The 17,330-nt window shown below is 45.5% G+C and overlaps 1 protein-coding gene across 12 annotated transcripts in view; it reads left to right on the forward strand.

Annotated features, from left to right (window-relative positions):
- The first annotated feature begins 16,495 nt into the window (after nucleotides 1-16,495).
- The window catches only part of RBFOX2 (RNA binding fox-1 homolog 2), a 264,949-nt gene continuing 264,114 nt past the window's right edge, over nucleotides 16,496-17,330 (forward strand). For 4 of the 12 annotated variants that reach the window (XR_009054807.1, XM_057742945.1, XM_057742942.1 and 1 more), the window contains exon 1: nucleotides 16,503-17,240. Coding sequence is in view for 11 of the 12 variants with exons in the window: in XM_057742945.1 (XP_057598928.1) it covers nucleotides 17,061-17,240 (180 nt within the window). In the remaining variant the exon portion in view is untranslated. Of the gene's footprint in view, nucleotides 17,241-17,330 lie in introns of all 12 variants that reach the window. The other 8 variants (XM_057742949.1, XM_057742956.1, XM_057742947.1 and 5 more) reach the window with 8 other exon arrangements.

The following is a 17,330-nucleotide window of genomic DNA, read 5'->3' on the forward strand; positions in this document are numbered from 1 at the left end:
AAGTCCAAAGCAGCTAAGGGGAGGGTGGAGCACAACCCATGCACACAGCAGACTCGGCCCCAGACAAAGAAACTGGCTGTACCAGGTTTCTCTGTGAGTGAAGGGGGCGGGGATGGAGGTGGGGCTAAAATAGGAAGGACTGGGGGAGTATCTAGGAAGCAGTTAGATCCTAGGTACCACCTCCCACACCGCACTCCTCCTACCCCCACCCCCAACTTCCTTGCAGCTGATTTTCCCCCACATTGGAAGAAGTCTAGAAGATTATTCTCAGGAGATGGTAAAGCACAGCTTCTCTGGATTGGGGGATGCCCGGCACAGCTGAGGACATGGGCATTTCACAGAAAACAGGGATAAAGGAGCCATATGTATTTTTGTGCTGAATGTGGGAACAGCGCACCCCCACGGCTCCAACCCTCACCCCTCAGCTTGGTTCCTAGAATTCTGGAACCAAACCCTTCCCACCCAGGGAGGAGATTAGAAGCTGTCTAGCATAAAAGAAAGACTTAAAAACACTGACATACTGGGTTTCCCAACACCAAGGCCCCCAGATCACCCTGCTGTGAAGCTCCAAATGGACAGTACCTCATGCATGCAAAGCTTCCAATTTGGGGGACTTCCCTGGTGGTCCAGTGGGTGAGACTCCATGCTCCCAATGCAGGGGGCCCGGGTTCGATCCATGGTCAGGGAACGAGATCCCACATGCATGCCAAAACTAAAGAGTTCGCATGCTGCAACTAAGATCCCGCATGCTGCAACTGAGACCTGGCGCAGCCAAAATAAATAAATAAATAGATATTTAAATATTTAAAACCCTTTTTTAAAAAAGCTTCCACTTTTTTAAAAGAATTTTTTCTTTTTTTTTCTTTTTTTTAAGAACTTTTATTGAGATACAATTAACATACAACAAACTATATATTTAAAGTGTACAATTTGATATTTTTTCTTATTAGTAATATATATATGGCCATCCCAATCTCCCATTTCTCCCAAATCAATAAGTATTTCATTGACGACGGACCTAAGAAATACGTCAGAGCTGAGGAAAACCTTTAGCATGGAAGAGAGAGACCAAAGCAAACAAGATAAAAGCAACCTGGAAGAAACAGACACCATGCAGGGAGTTTTTAAAAATATATATTTTGTTTTCAGAGAGATAAGAAAACATTTGTGCATCCCTGAACTGAAATAAAAACAGAATACCATCAGAAAACATTCCAAGATTTAGAAAGAGCTTTAGATATTAAAGATATGATCATTGAAATATTTTTTAAAAAATCAATAAAAGAGTTGGAAAATCAAGTTAAGGAAACGACTTAGAAATTAGAACAAAAAGACAGGATGAAAACAGGAAAGGGAAAAAAAAATGGAAATCTCAACTAAGAGATCCAACATCAGAATAATGGAAGTTCCAGAAGAAGAGAACAGAGAAAATGGAGGGGAGAAAACCATTCATGAAATACTCAAGAAATTCTGCAGAATGCAAATTTCCAGACTGAAAGGGCCAAGTGCTCATTACCATGGACAAAAAGAATCTCAAACCAAGGCACAGTCCTGAAATTTCAGATCAATGAGATTAAAAAAAGGAAGATTCTATGATCTGCCAGGGGTTGGGTTGGGGGGATAGAATTAAAATAGCTTCAGTCTTATAGCAACACTGAGGGCTAGAAGATGACCCCATACCTTTAGAAGTATGAACGAAAATAATCTTCAGTCTAGAATTCTATTCTCAGTGAAGGTATCAGCCACATATGATGGTTTGACAAAAACATTTTCATGTAGCCAAGATCCCAAAATACTTTCCCATGCAGCCTTTCTCAGCAAGCTACTGGAGGCTAAGTTCCACCAAGATAGAGTGTAAATCACTAGATAGAAAGATGTGGGTTCAGTAAACCAGAGATCTACTGAGTGGTGGTTGTGCCACAGACTCAGAGGGCAACCAGTTCAACCAGTTAAGAGGGAGTCCTGGGACTTAGCATATAGACAGATATGTTTGGGTCACCATCCTCAAGATCCAAGCCGGAGGAAGAGAATGCCCAGAGAAGCAGAGCTCTGATTCTTTTTTTTTTTTTTTTAATATTTATTTATTTTCTTTCTTTCTTTTCTTTTCTTTCCTTCTTTTGCTTTTCTCTTTCTTCCTTCCTTTCTTTCGTTCTTTCTCTCTTTCTTTCTTTCTCGGCTGTGTTGGGTCTTCATTGCTGCGCGAGGGCTTTCTCTAGTTGCGGCAAGTGGGAGCTACTCTTCATTGCAGTGCCCCGCCTTCTGATTGTGGTGGCTTCTCTTGTTGTGGAGCACGGGCTCTAGGCACGCGGGGTTCAGTAGTTGTGACTCACAGGCTCTAGAGTACAGGTTCAATAGTTGTGGCGCACGGGCTTAGTTGCTCTGCAGCATGTGGGATCCTCCTGGAGCAGGGCTGGAACCCACGTCCCCTGCATTGGCAGGCGGATTCTTAACCACTATGCCACCAGGGAAGTCCCTGCAATGGGTCTTCATTGTGGCACGAGGGCTCTCTCATTGAGGCGCGTGAGCTCAGTAATTGTGACGTGCCAGCTTAGTGGCTAGCTTAGTTGCCCCGTGGCATGGGGGATCTTAGTTCCCCAACCGGGGATCAAACCCTCGTCCCCTACATTGGAAGGTGGATTCTTTACCACCGGACCACCAGGGAAGTCCCTCTGATTCTTCCCCAGATCTTGCCTTGACTGGTTGTTGGTGGAGTCCCTGCCCTCCTGTTGGTGCCCTGCAATTGCTTCAACTCCACATGTGTTCAGGTTTGACCCACTCCCGAGACCTAGGGTTAGGTCATGGAGCTGAAAAGCAAAAACAAAACAAAACAAAAAGATGGCATAGCCCTCTCCCTGTGAATGTATTTCTGGGCAGACTGCAATGCATGGCTCATCCTACAGCCCTCGCAGACGCCCTGATGTTACCCACAGACTTCCTTGGAAGCAGCTCTTGTAAACAACAGGAACCACACTGTGATGCCTCGCTGGGTGCAGTTCATTTGCTCCAGGAAGATTTCATCTATTAGCAGCAATATTGCCCCTTCCTTGCAATGGTCTGGGCTTGCTTCTTGGTTTTCCAAAATTAAACAATATATCATTTATTGTATATATCCTATATCCTTATGCAGATGGTAACACTGCCAAAAAAGTACGAAAGAATACGTAATTCAAAAATCAGAATATATACGTGTATAACTGAATCACTTTGCTGTACACCAGAAACTAACACAACCTTGTAAATCAATTATATTTGAAAAAAAAAAAATCAGGACAGGGCTTACCTTGGTGAGGAGAGTGATACGATCTTTGAGGGGCTCATAGTTCAATTTTAAAGGTACTGGAAGTATTCTTATTCCTTAACCAGGGTTTCTTTAAGTGATACGCACATAATCATAGTCATATATATTTATGATTCAATTCGCAATAAAATTTTTAAATTTAGGATAAATTAAAGGATTTTAAGTGACAACTCAGGTATTAGATGTTTGATTTGTAGATTTATTTCTCAATTAGGCCAACTTGTATTACCCCATTTAAAACTGGAAGCTGCCGCTCCCCACCCATCACCCCTTCCCTGCCTCCATTACCTGCCTCTACCTTCCATCCTTAGGCTCTTCCAATTCCCCTTACCCTGCTCTGCTTTTTCTTTTCTTTTCTTTTTTCTTGATACTTATTAGCTTCTTACATCCTCTAGAATAGTGGATCTCAAAATTTTTGGTTCCAAGATCCATTTAATGCTCTTAAATATTATTAAAAACTGCAAAAAAACTCTTAGGTAGGTGGTATCAACTGATATTTACCATATCTGAAATTAAAACTGAGAAATTTTCAAAACCCAAGAATCACAAGCACACATTCTATAAGCTGTCAGACATCATATAGCCTCTGGAAAACTCCACTGTACAGTCATGAGAAAATGAGAATGCAGAGGTAAATTACATTTGGTATTGTTATGAAAATATTTTTGACCTTGAGGACCCCCCTGAAAGGGCCTCAGGGGCCCCCAGGAGTGCCAGGGACTCTACTTTGAGAACCACTGTTTAGCACAATGCCCAGCACAGAGTAGGCACTACTCAAGTATGTACTTAGTGTCTGTTACACAGAACACCCTCCATTAAGTGCTACGGGGGATACAAAGGTAGGAAAGACCCAAACCCTCTCCTTGAATCACATCTCCCAGATGCCTTCTGGGCTTCTGATTGTAGAATATTTGCATTCAACCTAATTGTATTTCTCGAGAAACCCTTTCAGGGCAGCAATCCTGGGTTTAGTCCAAGAAGAGTCTACAGCCAGTCCACTCTGTTAACCAGTCTGGAGGACTTTATGACATATATGGGTATTTCTCACAGAGACTGGTCACTGTGGGGAAAGGGGGAGAGATAAATACATGTGGTTTCTTTTGAGCAGAGCCAAAGAAAGCAGGGAGAGGAGGGATGACTCAGTCCCAAGAAGCATGTGACCTTGGGTGGGTCACTTTCCAAATCAGTTTCTTCCTCTGCTCCTGGGGGCTCTGTGACTAGAGGCTAGTCCCTAGGTGATGCTTCCAGTGTTAATATGCTATGGTTCTACTAATGTCAACGTAACATTTCTGAATCCTAAGCACTTAGTTGTCTCTCTGATTAGTGTGTGAAGCCAGCTGAGCCAAGTGTGGAAATTAGCCTGCTTTGGAGACATTTGATCTCCTGCCCAGAAAGCCCCAGGGCCACTGGAGTCTTTTGGGATAGTACAGCAATAAAGTAAACAAACTGGATCCCATCATGTGATATACATAACAAAGAAAACTAAGCCCACCCTACATTTCATCTGGAATCTAGTTTTGGCTAAGACAGGTGATGACTGTTTAAGTCTCAGGTGGACTCCAATGAGAAGAGCTGATCTGATGAATTCCCGTAAAGTTTATCTTTTTTCATTTATTCATTCATTCAACAATATTATCGAGCAGATAATATTTGTCATCTGTTATATGAGATACTGAGAATACCCTTATGAATAAAATGCATCTCTAATGCATTTTCTTTTAAATGCACTCGAGAGCTCATTCAACTTTTCCAAATAATTAACTGCCAACACGTAAATATCTGGGGATTTCACATAAAGAATCCAAATTTCCAGAATTCCATGAAGTGAGTGTGGCTTTGCCTCCCAGTTGCCTTCACTCTCCATGGTCATGTCCCTTCTCTGCCTGGTCCCTGTGGGCGTTTGGGCGTGTCGCCCTTGACGTACAGCTGGAGGCTAAGTTAGACAGGTTAATAAATAACCATGTGTTAAAGACTCACTGGAACAGTTGCAAAGTGCTTAGCACATTTTCTATGTGTGCTGCACATCAGCTAGTGATGGGGAGAGAGAGGGAGGGAGGGATTTCAGCTCCCTCAGTACCCCTGATGTAGGAGGGTGGCAGAGAGCTAGCATAGAAGTCCAAGGGCCCTGCCCAAGCCATGTGCTCCAGTGGCCCAGTGGAGTCTTTTTTTTTTTCGTTGTGGTGCATGGGATTCTCCTGTTGCAGAGCACAGGCTCTAGGTGCGTGGGCTTCAGTAGTTGCAGCACATGGGCTCAGTAGTTGTGGCTCACAGGCTCTAGAGCACAGGCTCAGCGGTTGTGGCCCACAGGCTTAGTTGCTCCGAAGCATGTGGGGTCTTCCCAGACCAGGGATCGAACCTGTGTCCCCTGCATTGGCAGGAGGATTCTTTACCACTGTGCCACCAGGGAAGTCCCACCTGGCGGAGCCTTGAAGGAGCAGTTCATTTCGCCCAAGTTGGGAGGGGGACCAGATTCCAGACTCCAAGCAGTGTTGAGAGAGCATAAGCTGAAACAGATGGGGAAATGAGGAGGGGTTGGAAGGGAGATGAAGCTGGGAGTCCACACCCTCTGTGTTGATTCTTCAAAGCACAGGCCTCCAGTGTGGCTTGCCTCTGATAAATGTATACCCGCTGAGGGCAAGTGTTATCATTTATTAACCCCCTCCTGGTTATATCTCCTCAAGCCAGTACTCCCTTTAGGGCCTTCTCTTACACTGCGCTACGCACTGCGTGGAATGCTCTTCCCCATATCTTTCCAGGGCTTGCACCTCCTTGTGATACACCTCTTGGCTTCAAAGTGACCCTCTCGGTAAAGCAGCCTTCTCTGGTCTCCCAAGGAAAACTAGCCACCCATTCCTCCTCAATCCCATCAGCCTGGTCTGATTCTCCAAGTAGCATTTACCACTAGCTAACATTTCTACCGCTTATTTTCCATCTCTCCTCACCAAAAAATAAGCCCTATGCGAGGAGAGACCTGGTCTGTCCCCCTCACTGTCCTATTCCCTGAGCCTACAACACTCCCGCCACTGAATTGTATCTGAGGCATGATGACAGCTGCATAGGGACAGTTGAGAAATCCTAAATTACAGGCTGGAAAGAAAGAGAGGCGCTGAGATGTCTAAGGCGGAGACTGGCTGACACCAGCCGAGATGGCGGCAAAGTCAAGGTGGTTTGACAGGCAACCAGAAGCCTCGCCATGAGTGCTGGGGGAGCTGGCCCTCCTCCCTGAGCCTCGGTTTCCTCATCCACAAAGTAGGGATGATTATGATACTAACCTCACATGGTTATTTGAGACTTAAATAGTGAGGTTCAATATGGAAAGTGCTTAGTATATGAAAGTTAGCTACTTTATTTTTTAATAAATAAAAATTTTAGAGGTCTTTATTGATTTCTATTTCATTATTATGCTGTGAGTTCACAGGGAAGGGATTCCAGCAGCTCAGGGTCCTTTCCTCGGGCCCTCACAAAATGGATTTCTCTGGGTGGAGCAGGCTGGCCCTTCAGTTGCACACAAATAATTTGCTCTTTGACGTCCTTCTTTTTTTGGATGGTTTTTCTCCACACGTTTCAGGGAGCTATCTCGTCTTTTAGAATGCTTTATATGCTCAATACATACAGTAATTCTCTTGGCAAGAACCTTGCCCTTACTCGTTTGTTGACTGTGGTGCCAACAGTGTGCTGGGGAACATGGTGGACTCTTCCCGTTTTGCCATGGGAACATTTGGGGGACTTTTTGAACAGTGCTCATCCTTTCTTGCAGGTTCACATGTACGTGACCAAGGAGCAGCTCCGTATTTTCTAAAAGGAAGGCCTAGAGGACACAGAGGTGCCCCATCTCTTTCTCTGTGTTGGTGATTTTGGTAAATTATTGGAAGATGGCAGTTCCTGCCGAAAGGAAGGTGTTAGTTACTGTGTAAGATTCATTTTGCTCTCACCGTGTCCGTTTTGTGCTGTGAGTCTCAGTAGGCAGAAGAACTGCTGGGGAATGATGAGTCATGAGGCCACAGGTCTTTGATAGGAAAAACTTCCATCCTTGTTGTAGTTGCATTTCTTCAAAACAGACCTCAACCCAGGAATTTGGGTGCAGTGGTTAATTTGGGTTGTGATCCCAGGAAGCACAGCGGGGGAGGAAGACAGGGTCAGAAGAGAAGAGAGGAAAAGCTCCATTTATGACCCAGTTACCATTGTGGGTAACTGGAGCTCACGCCCATTGTGGATCCTCTGAAGATTGTGTAGAAATACCTCCCAGCTGTCCTACCAAGAGATGAGGAACATGGGGAATTTATAGAGCAACGTCTGTCCCTCCTTGGCTAATTGGTACCTCTGGGGACTCTCCTAGGGGTCCTTCTGGAACTCTTGACTCCCTGGACCACATGGCTCCTGCAGCCAGAGATAGCCCTTCTGGTAGGCGTCGGAGTTAGGAAGCAGGTGACATGCATGGCATGTGTGGGGACTGTCTGCAGAACCCAAGGTGACCTCCATGGGAGCCCAAGGGGATATGCGTGTGGCAACAACGGCATCTACTACTTTCCCTCTGGCCTTTGCCTGCAGACTGGGAAAAGTGAATCCTCTGGGGGAAGGAGAGTAGTAGATTGTATTATTTAAATATATTCATTGCCTCTCCCTTCGGGAGGATTAGACATCCCCACTTCATTGTGGGCAGGCGTGGCCGTGTAACTTGCTTTGGCCAATGGAAGGAGAAGAGAACATAGGTGGGTCCCTTCCATCTTGTGGTCCACCATCATCCCCCGTTTTCCCTCTGCCACAGACCAGTAATGACCAGGATATGAACCAGTCCATCAGCCTGGGTCCCAGACTGAAGACAATATATGTATAGCCTACCCATTGTGGATATATAAACAAGAGATCCTGTGGTTCTAAACGACTGAGAATTTGAAAGTGTTCGTTCCTGCCGCATATCTTGCCAAAGCCGACTGGACAGAGGGAGTAATTTATCTGATTAGTGATTGGGAAGAAGAACTGGACACAGCTTGGCTCAACAACTTCCTTACTTGAGTCTGGAGGGTCAGGCCATGCCCCCTATTGGGGGCAGCTTGTGGCTTTCCAGCTATGCCAGTGGCGTGGTTGTTGAGTCTGTCTAATTCAAGGGTGGAGGTTCACAGCACATCCTAGGTTTGGCTGCACACTCAAACCTAGTGTTTATCAATAATAAAGGTTTTGATTCTCTCTGTGTTTCTCTAAATCAGTTCCTGACTTGATAGGGAAGAAGTGCTGTTTATTGAGCCCTTTCAAACCTCAAAAGCCTTTCTGCATGATTCCAAGTCTCAGGAATAGAATGTTTTTTCTTCCCCAACATGTTGGTTTCTGCTTGCCTCTCACTGTGGCACTTGCCATTTTTATGTTAACGTCAATAATAAACACAAATTGTAAACTTACTTTTCTGTGTTTGTGAGCACAAAGAGGGCAAAATTACAGGGAGTTCTGGCTGATAAGCCTGTTTTAAGCCACAAAAGTGGGATGGGGAAGGATGCCTGCTTTGTGGAAAATTACTTCCACCTCACCTTCTCACTATTCCCAACTTTTTTCCCTCTTCATCTGCTTCCTTTATCTCTACTTCCTTTGCTTTTCCCTATAAAACTTAAAATAGTAAATGCCCCGGATTTAAACAGAGTTGATAGGTTAATGGATTTTTCATTCACTCAATCATTACTTATTAAGCATCTCAGTATGCCAGGTTTTATACCAGGCTGGTTGAAAGATGGGATTTGAGATATTATTTTACTGTGGCATTTAAAAACATTTTTTTATTGAAGTAAAGTTGATTTACAATGTTTCTGGTGTATAGCAAAGTGGTTCAGTTATATATATATTATACATATATAATATATGCAGTATATATAATATAATGTATATAGTATGTACAATATAAAATATATAATATAGTATGTAATATACATATTGCATATTATATAATATATAATTATCATATATAATAATTATATATACTATATTATATGCTATATACCATATGTGCTATAAACTATATATTATATGCAACATATAATATACAATTTATATATAACATACACATGTATAATATGTATATAATATGTTATATACAATATATATTCTTTTTCAGATTCTTTTCCATTATAAGTTGTTACAAGGTATTGAATATCGTTCCCAGTGCTATACAGTAGGCCCTTGTTACTAATCTATTTTATCATTCTTGTGTTCTTTCCCATCACTTCTCCTTCAGTGTCAAACTTTGAATATTGTCCAAAGATAATACTTAATATTTTATTAGAATTGGTGTCATTTTAAGTACCATCAGTATCATAGATTTTAATCAAAATGGTCAAGCTTCTGATTCTCTATCTCTGCCCTTTTTACACATTGATTAGGAAGTAGAACAATATTTAGTTATTTTGTTAGGGTAAGTAATGTATGCTGTTGTAAAACACACAAACACAACCCCCCCCCCCCAATAAACCTGTGTCTTAACACAATTAAATTTCATTTCTGCTCACACCATGGTCTTCTGCAGCTCTCCTCCAATTGATAACTCAGGCAACCAGGCTCCTTTTCCTCTTGTGATACTCTCTCTTTAGCTCACAGTCTCCATCACTGCTGTGGAGGGGAAAGAGGGCTGCAGGATCGACAGGGGTGTTTTCAGGGGCCAGGCTTGAAACTTTTACCTACATCCCATTGTCCAGAATGTTGTCATATGCCCCATCCTAACTGCAAAGGAGGCTGAGAACTGTATCTGTGTTCAGCAGACAATGAAACGGTGCAGATATTGTCTCTGCCACAGAAATATTAACTCATATTCTCTCTCCCCACCTCCCTGGTATTTTCCACTATTCCCACTCTCCCTTCCTTTCAGGAATAAAGCTGTTACAGTGGAAAGGCAAAGAGAAAGAAGAGTAAGGGCTGAGTTTTTGAATTTCAAAAGACTTTTGAAACATATATCTTGAGAGAAAAATCTCTGTGTTTTAAAAGCCTGGTCTTTTAAAGTCTAAATCCTGCATGACTCTGGTTATGAAATCTATACCCTACTAAATCGAGGTTGTTTTTTTTTTTCTTTCCTGGAATCAGAGTCAGCCGGGACCTGTCTTTCGCCCTCACCCAGGAGAGGCAAATGTGGCAAGGGTTGAGGAGACAGAGAGAGGTGAGCCCAGAGGAGATCAGAGCAGGAGCCTCATGTGGGTCTCTGAGGACCCCTGCTTCATCCTAGATGGAGCCTCGGGGAAGAGACAGGGAGAAACAGAGCTCCATGTCGCTATGGTATCTGGAAAGACAGGAGGTCTTTGCCTCACCTTCTCCGCAGGGTATGAGAAGCAGGGATGCTTCCTCTGTATCTACACAGCAGGGGCCCGAGACAGCCTCTCAGAGATTCCCAAGGCCCTGGAATGGCATGGGAACAGCAGGGGTTTTCCAATGCCCTTGACAGAGGTGCGAAGCTGACAGGACAGAGCCTTTCCTGGTGAGGCCCTGGGTAAGCTGCTCTCTGGGTGGATCAATGACTGAGGAGCAGACAGGACAGCTCAGCGGAGGCCAGTCAGTTGGATACTGACATCCAGACAGGGACCCAGAGGAAGATACTTGAGCAGGTGCTGGTTACAACGAAGACCCAATGTCTTGATGCAATAAAGGTCCAGGGGCTTATGCCCCAGGTGGAATGCAGGATCAAGATGGTTTTGTTCTGTTTCAGAAAAACAAAAAGTTACACTTTTCCCTCCCTTCTTCCTATGAGATTTGTATCTTCCCAATTTAAAACACCCTAAAAAGTTCTCAAGGAGAGCTGAGGCATGGAAGGGGCAATGGGCTTGGAGTACGGGGACGGGAGTTCCTTTATCAGTAACCATTCAGTATGACCTGGAGCTTGTCGTTTCACCTCTCTGGATCTCGGTTTTCTCATCTGTAAAATGAGATGTAATACCACCTGCTTCGTGGACACGTGAGCATTAAATGCAAAAAAGGCTTCAGGGTCTGGCACATATTAGGGGCTTAGTGAATATCTGAACCTTCCTGCCTTTCCCTTCTGAGGTCCTTTCCAATTTCAAAATACCATAATTCTTTGTGGGAAAGATGCATACACGAGGCTATGTATACCAGAGCCTAGGAAATAAAATGAAATAAAATGCCTTCCACAGTCTGTAAGGAAGCAATAAAAACCGAGAACAAGGCACAAAATAGACAATGAGAACCCAACTTGAGAGGAGGGTGGGGGGTAGGGGGCAGCGTGAGGGCGGTGACGGCGCTAAATGAAAAACAAGCACTCAATACCCTGCTATCATCCTTCATCAAACTACAGAAATAGAAACCAGACAAACACATTATGTGAAGGGCAAAAGGGTTGGCAAGGTCTGGCCTATAGGAAAAACCCAGGTTCAATAATGCCTTGAGCAGAGGGAGGTAGGGAAGTGAGGTCAAAGTCAATGGTGGGGTTTGTGTCTGGACGGCTGGTTTTACAGTCCTAATGAGGCTTAAACATCACATGTTCCTCTTTTGCTGAACTCAGTTTCTCATTAGGCTCTGTATCTGCTCCAGGATCAGCCAGCCACAAGGCAGGAGTGGTTTCCCCCTCATCCGGCTGATGGATTATCAAGGGTATTCTCCACCTTTCTTTTTTGGGAAAAGAAAGCTTTGGAGTAGAAAATGCTCTCTTCTATTTATATCTACTCTTCTCTCTCTGATTAAAGAGATAATACATTTTGGGGGAGGATTTCAGGCCTCGAGCACTCTGTCTCTGCTTAAAAGAGTTCATGGTTAAGATAGCATTTCCAAAAGCCCCTGCTCTGCTCTGGGTTTTTATCTGGTCTTCCAGGGGAGTGTGAGATGTAGGTCTGTGTTTTTGAATATTTTCAGGGTTGTTGGAATAGCCACGTATTTTGTGCCAAGCTCTGTGCTTGGTGCCAGGGACACAGACATCAAGGAAGGGATTAAGAAAACATTCATGTGGGCTTCCCTGGTGGCACAGTGGTTAAGAATCTGCCTCTCAATGCAGGGGACACGGGTTCAAGCTCTGGTGCAGGAAGATCCCACATGCCAGGGAGCAACTAAGGCCGTGCACCACAACTACTGAGCTTGTACTCTAGAGCCCACAAGCCACAATTACAGAAGCCCGCTTGCTGCAACTGCTGAGGCCCACACGCCACAGGCTCTGCAACAAGAGGGGCCACCCCACTGAGAAGCCTGTGCACCATAATGAAGAGTAGCCCCCACTCGTCACAACTAGAGAAAGCCTGCATGCAGCAACAAAGACCCAACACAGCCAAATAATAATAATAATTAAAGAAAAATTTTAAATTAAAAAAAAAGCTTACAAAAAAAAATCCACTCATGTTCTCACAAAGCCTGTAAATACAGAGATTTACACCCCCAGCTCATCTGATGGCTGTCAGTAACCAGAGTACAGGGTTGACAACAACTGGTGTTTAAATAGATCTTTCCTATGATCTGTTACCCTCTATGGGCCCACCATGGCTCTGTGGCTAGGTGCTCCAGCACCCACTTACCTCTCCCTGTTTCAGTTTGAAGACCCTTGACTCCAGTTTTCATCATCTGACCTGATCCTGGCACTATTATTACCTTATCAGAGTTTTCTCTTGGTGAACAGTGCTGAATGGCTCCCGAGCCCTTGCAGACACCCAAGAATGTGCTCACTTTTTATCAGAAACTATATCGTGGGAAACTCTTCCTCTTTTTTAAAGACTCAGATCAAACAAAAGGCAGGGGGAGTCACATTTTCCTATACACTCCAATAGCTGTTAGTACATATACTTATCATATTAATAAGGATAATAGGAGTAATAATAGTAGTAAAAAGGTCTAAGTTACCACTTATTGTGTCTAGAGCCCGGTGTCATGCTAAATGTTTTCCATGCATTATTTAATACTCAAAAGAACCCTGGAGGGAGATACTATTATTATCCTCAGTTTACAGATTATATCAGTGAGGAGTCGAGTTTGGCTGCATGTAGAAACCTGTCTACAGTGGCTTAAGCAAATGGGAACTTATTTTGCTCAAATAATGATAAATTAGAGGTAGACGGGCTAGGGCTGCTAGGGTGGCTCCACGGTACCATTCTTTTTTATTTATTTTTTATTTTTTTTAATTATTTTTATTTTTTTTTACACGGTACCATTCTTAGCATGTGTTTTTGTTCCCGTGGACACAAGAGGGCTGTTGTTTTTCCAATCCTTGTGCCAGGTGGGAGGAAGGATAAATGACAAAAAGCAAAAGATGAAGGGCAACGAGCCTTTTCTTCTTATGGTTTTGTCTTATTAGTCAGGAAGGGATGCTATCCCCTACCTACATCTCTCTGGCCAGAACTGTGTCACGTGGCTACCCTTATCTGCCGGGAGCCTAAGAATTCTCTTTTCATTTTTCTTTTTAAAGCTGGGAAGATTTCTGCCCTGAACAAAATTGAGGTTCTGCTAGTAAAAAATAAGAGGAGAATGAATATTTGGTTGCTATCAGTGCTTGTCACACAAATGAAAAAACTGGGCCTTAAAGATGCAAAGGATCTTTCTTGTTCAAGATCAGATAGATGGCCACGTCAGCTTCAAACCCATGTCTGTTTGACACCAGAGTCCGTGTTCTTGACTACTGTGAGATATGACCTCCTTATCATGATGTGTTACAATTGTCTTTTTATTTGTTCATCCCTTCTTCCCTAGACTGTGATCTCCTTATTCATCTTGGTCCCAGACTCCTGCCCATAGTTTGCTGAATGGATAAATGAACAAATGTTAGGATTTCCATAGTTTCTGCAGCTCAAAATTCTTTCTAGGAAAATATTTTACAATTGTCCTCTTCCTCTGTAATGTTTTGTAACCACCTGTTCCCAAACAGGTAGCTGCAGATGCATATGAAAGAAATGATCCTGGTCTTTGTGCTGCCTTGGCTGCATTTGGCCTCTCCCACTATTTATAGGCTTCTATTCTCTCCCTCCCTAAATGTTTAATGCATGTTTACAAGGGCAGGGTCCAATTTCTCTTTGTTCTTTCTGGTCATTCAAACATTCCCACTCCACATGTGTGCTACTTGAATAACAATAATTTGAGTCACTAGCAGCCCTGATCCCAAGTCTTATTTCTTGTTGGGTCATGGAGCAGCTCAGGAAGGACCTATCATCATTTAGGTTCCAGTGTTTTGACAAGGTAGGTTGGGAGGGGAAAAGAATTCTTAAGATATCAGTCTAGAAAGTAAACTTTTTGGAAAATCAAACACTTGATGTCCCTAGGTTAAAAAAAAAAAAAAAAAAGCTACTGTTGTTCCACAGGCCATCAGGAAACATCCCGATTTTTTCTTCAAATCCATAATGCTTGGTTGGACAGGATCAAATGCTGTGGAGTACTGACGGATTTAGGTTGGAGCTGGCCTAACTCAGCTCAAGAATAAGCTTGCAGGCACTTGGACTTCCAACACAATGGTCCAAATAGCGGTATTAAGAGATGCCTAGGTTTCTTTTTCCAGCCCCATAGCCCCTAGCCAGTAGCTTACTGTCACTAAACAAATCAGATGATAAATATTTACCACTTACTAAGCAGTTACTATATGTTAGGTGCTATGGTAAGTGCTTTATTTTGTCTCCTTTAATCCTTAGAACAACAATGTGACTATTATTCTCATCTCACAAACAAGGAATTGAAAGCTTGGTAAAAATACTTGATTTGCCCAACAGTGGTTGTACTACGGGTTGACTTGTGGAGTTTTGTCTGCCCAGCTTAATCTCTGGCAGCCTCACAAAGCCACCTTATGTAATTTTAAAAACCGATGATAGTGATATATTCTTATCATTTATGGAGTGCTTCCCATAGGCCAATCTGTTTAAAGTTCTTAATGTGTGATGACTCATTTAAACCTTCACAATAATCCTTTCAGGAAGGTACTATAATTATCCCAGTTTTCAGACAAAGAAACTGAGGCATAGAAAGGCTAAGTAGCTTTCACAAGGCACCATGACTTGTAACTGGCAGAGCTAAAACTTGCCTATTTTTATTGGCCTATAACACAGTCTAGTTAAAACAATGTACCTGCTATGAAAACTCAGCTTTAAGACAAGCCCTCCAGTCTTCCCCTGAAATCAGTCTGCAGGCCCTAATCCCCTTCAATATAGAAATTCTTAAGTCATCAGTGGTTCAACATCACATGGGCAGTAGGTGGTAAAGCCTGGATTCAAACCTGGGTTGGTCTGACTCCAGAGCAGGAATCTTCATCACTGTAGTGTTCCAGCACTAACTTTTAACTTGGGTTAAACCCAAGTACAAAGGGCAAATCATAGACCAATCTGGAAATGACCTTAGAAATCATCTAACCCAGGGTTTCTCAACCTTAGTACTATTGACATTTTGGGCTGGATAACTGTTGTGGGAACTGTCTTGTTCATTGAAGGCTGTTGACAACATTTCGGGTCATTCCTGATCTCTATCTACCAGCAGCATCCCCACCTCCACCCCATCCCAAGTGTAACAACCAAAAATATCTCCAGATGTTGACAAATATCCTGGGGGAGAGGGGAAGGGGCAAAATCGTCCCTGGTTTCAAATCACTGATCTAAACCATCTCCTCATTTTGCAAATGATGGAAGAGGGATCCAAAGAGCTGAAGCAACTGGTTTAAGCTAGTTAGCAGAATCCAGGTCGTTCATCCAACATCAGTGTGCATGTACAATGTCAGGGTGCAACATGGAACCCAGAGAAAGTAGATGCTGTCTTAGTCCTTACAGTCTGGTAGGAGAGAGAAGCTACTGCACAAATCTAATTGTACGAAGTTGATATGCAATAAAGTGTTAGGCAGCAAGGTGCAGAGAGAGAATATGATCTGGTTTCCTGAGATCTGGATCTGCCAGTTTTTATCTGCAGGACTTAACCAAGGTTTGGGTTCACCATCGATAAAACAAAGATCATGGCATCTAGGCACAACTCTGCACAGCGAGTCCCGCCAGAGGGAGTTGCTACGCGGCCCTGGGGCCTCTCAAGCTCCGCCCTTTCTGGGCTGTGGCCCCGCCCTTAGTGACACAGACTCCGCCCCCTCCACCCTGGAACTCCACCGGCACGGTGCCTCCAGGACAATCCCTCGCCCGCGCCGGAGATTCCCGAACTCTCCCGACCTCTTCCCGGCCTCCCTCGGGCTCCTGGAGCGGAGGAGCCGGAGATAGCCGAGGGGCGCTGGCCCCGCCCCCTCCGCGAACTCGGCCGCCGCCGCCCCCCTCTCCCCAGCAGCCTCGGCCTCCCGCGCGGGCTGGAGTCCCAGATCCCGGGCCCTCCCTCCTTCTTTCTCTCTCCCCGCCTTCGGTGCTGCCACAGTGGCGGGTCGGAGGATCCCGGCCAGTCAGCTCGTTCCGGCCTCGAGCCCCTCCTTCCCCCAAATAAACACCCCTCCCCACGCCTGGGGAGCCCGGACCGCCCCCTTCCTCCCTCTGCCCGGCGTGTGGCGAGGGCCAGTGTGAGGGAGTGAGTGCAGGCCGGCGGGCCAGCTCCGTGAGTGCGCGAAGGCGGGGTGCGCGGCGGGCCGGGCCGGGCCGGGGGTCGGGTGTGCGCGTGGGGTTGCGAGCGAGTGCCCGTCGCGACCCGCCGGCGGCCGAGCGCCGGAGAGCCGGCCAGCGAGCGACCAGCGGCGACCGCCGGCCGCCGCCGAGGTGGGCGCTGGGCCCGCGCGCGCGCGCACGCACGCACGCACGCGGGGGCGGGGGCAGGCGCGCGCCCGCCTGTCGCGACAGTCGGGGCTGAGGCCCAGGGGGAGGTGGCCTGTCGCGGGTCGCCCGGCTCCCGGAGGCGAGGGGGGCGCGGGCGGATGGCGGAAGGCGCCCAGCCGCAGCAGCCGCCTCAGCTCGGGCCCGGCGCCGCTGCCCGGGGGATGAAGCGGGAGTCGGAGCTGGAGCTGCCGGTGCCCGGAGGGGGAGACGGAGCCGAGCCTGGCCTGAGCAAGCGGCCGCGCACGGAGGAGGCGGCGGCCGACGGCGGCGGGATGCAGGTGACCGCGTGGGGCGGGTGCCCGGTAACCGCGGGGGTGCGGCGGGGGGGCCGCGGGGGCGGCGCGGGGCTCCCGCGCTCGGGGGCGGGG

Source organism: Hippopotamus amphibius, chromosome 7 (assembly GCF_030028045.1).
Source record: "Hippopotamus amphibius kiboko isolate mHipAmp2 chromosome 7, mHipAmp2.hap2, whole genome shotgun sequence".
NCBI classification, from domain to species: Eukaryota; Metazoa; Chordata; class Mammalia; order Artiodactyla; family Hippopotamidae; genus Hippopotamus; species Hippopotamus amphibius.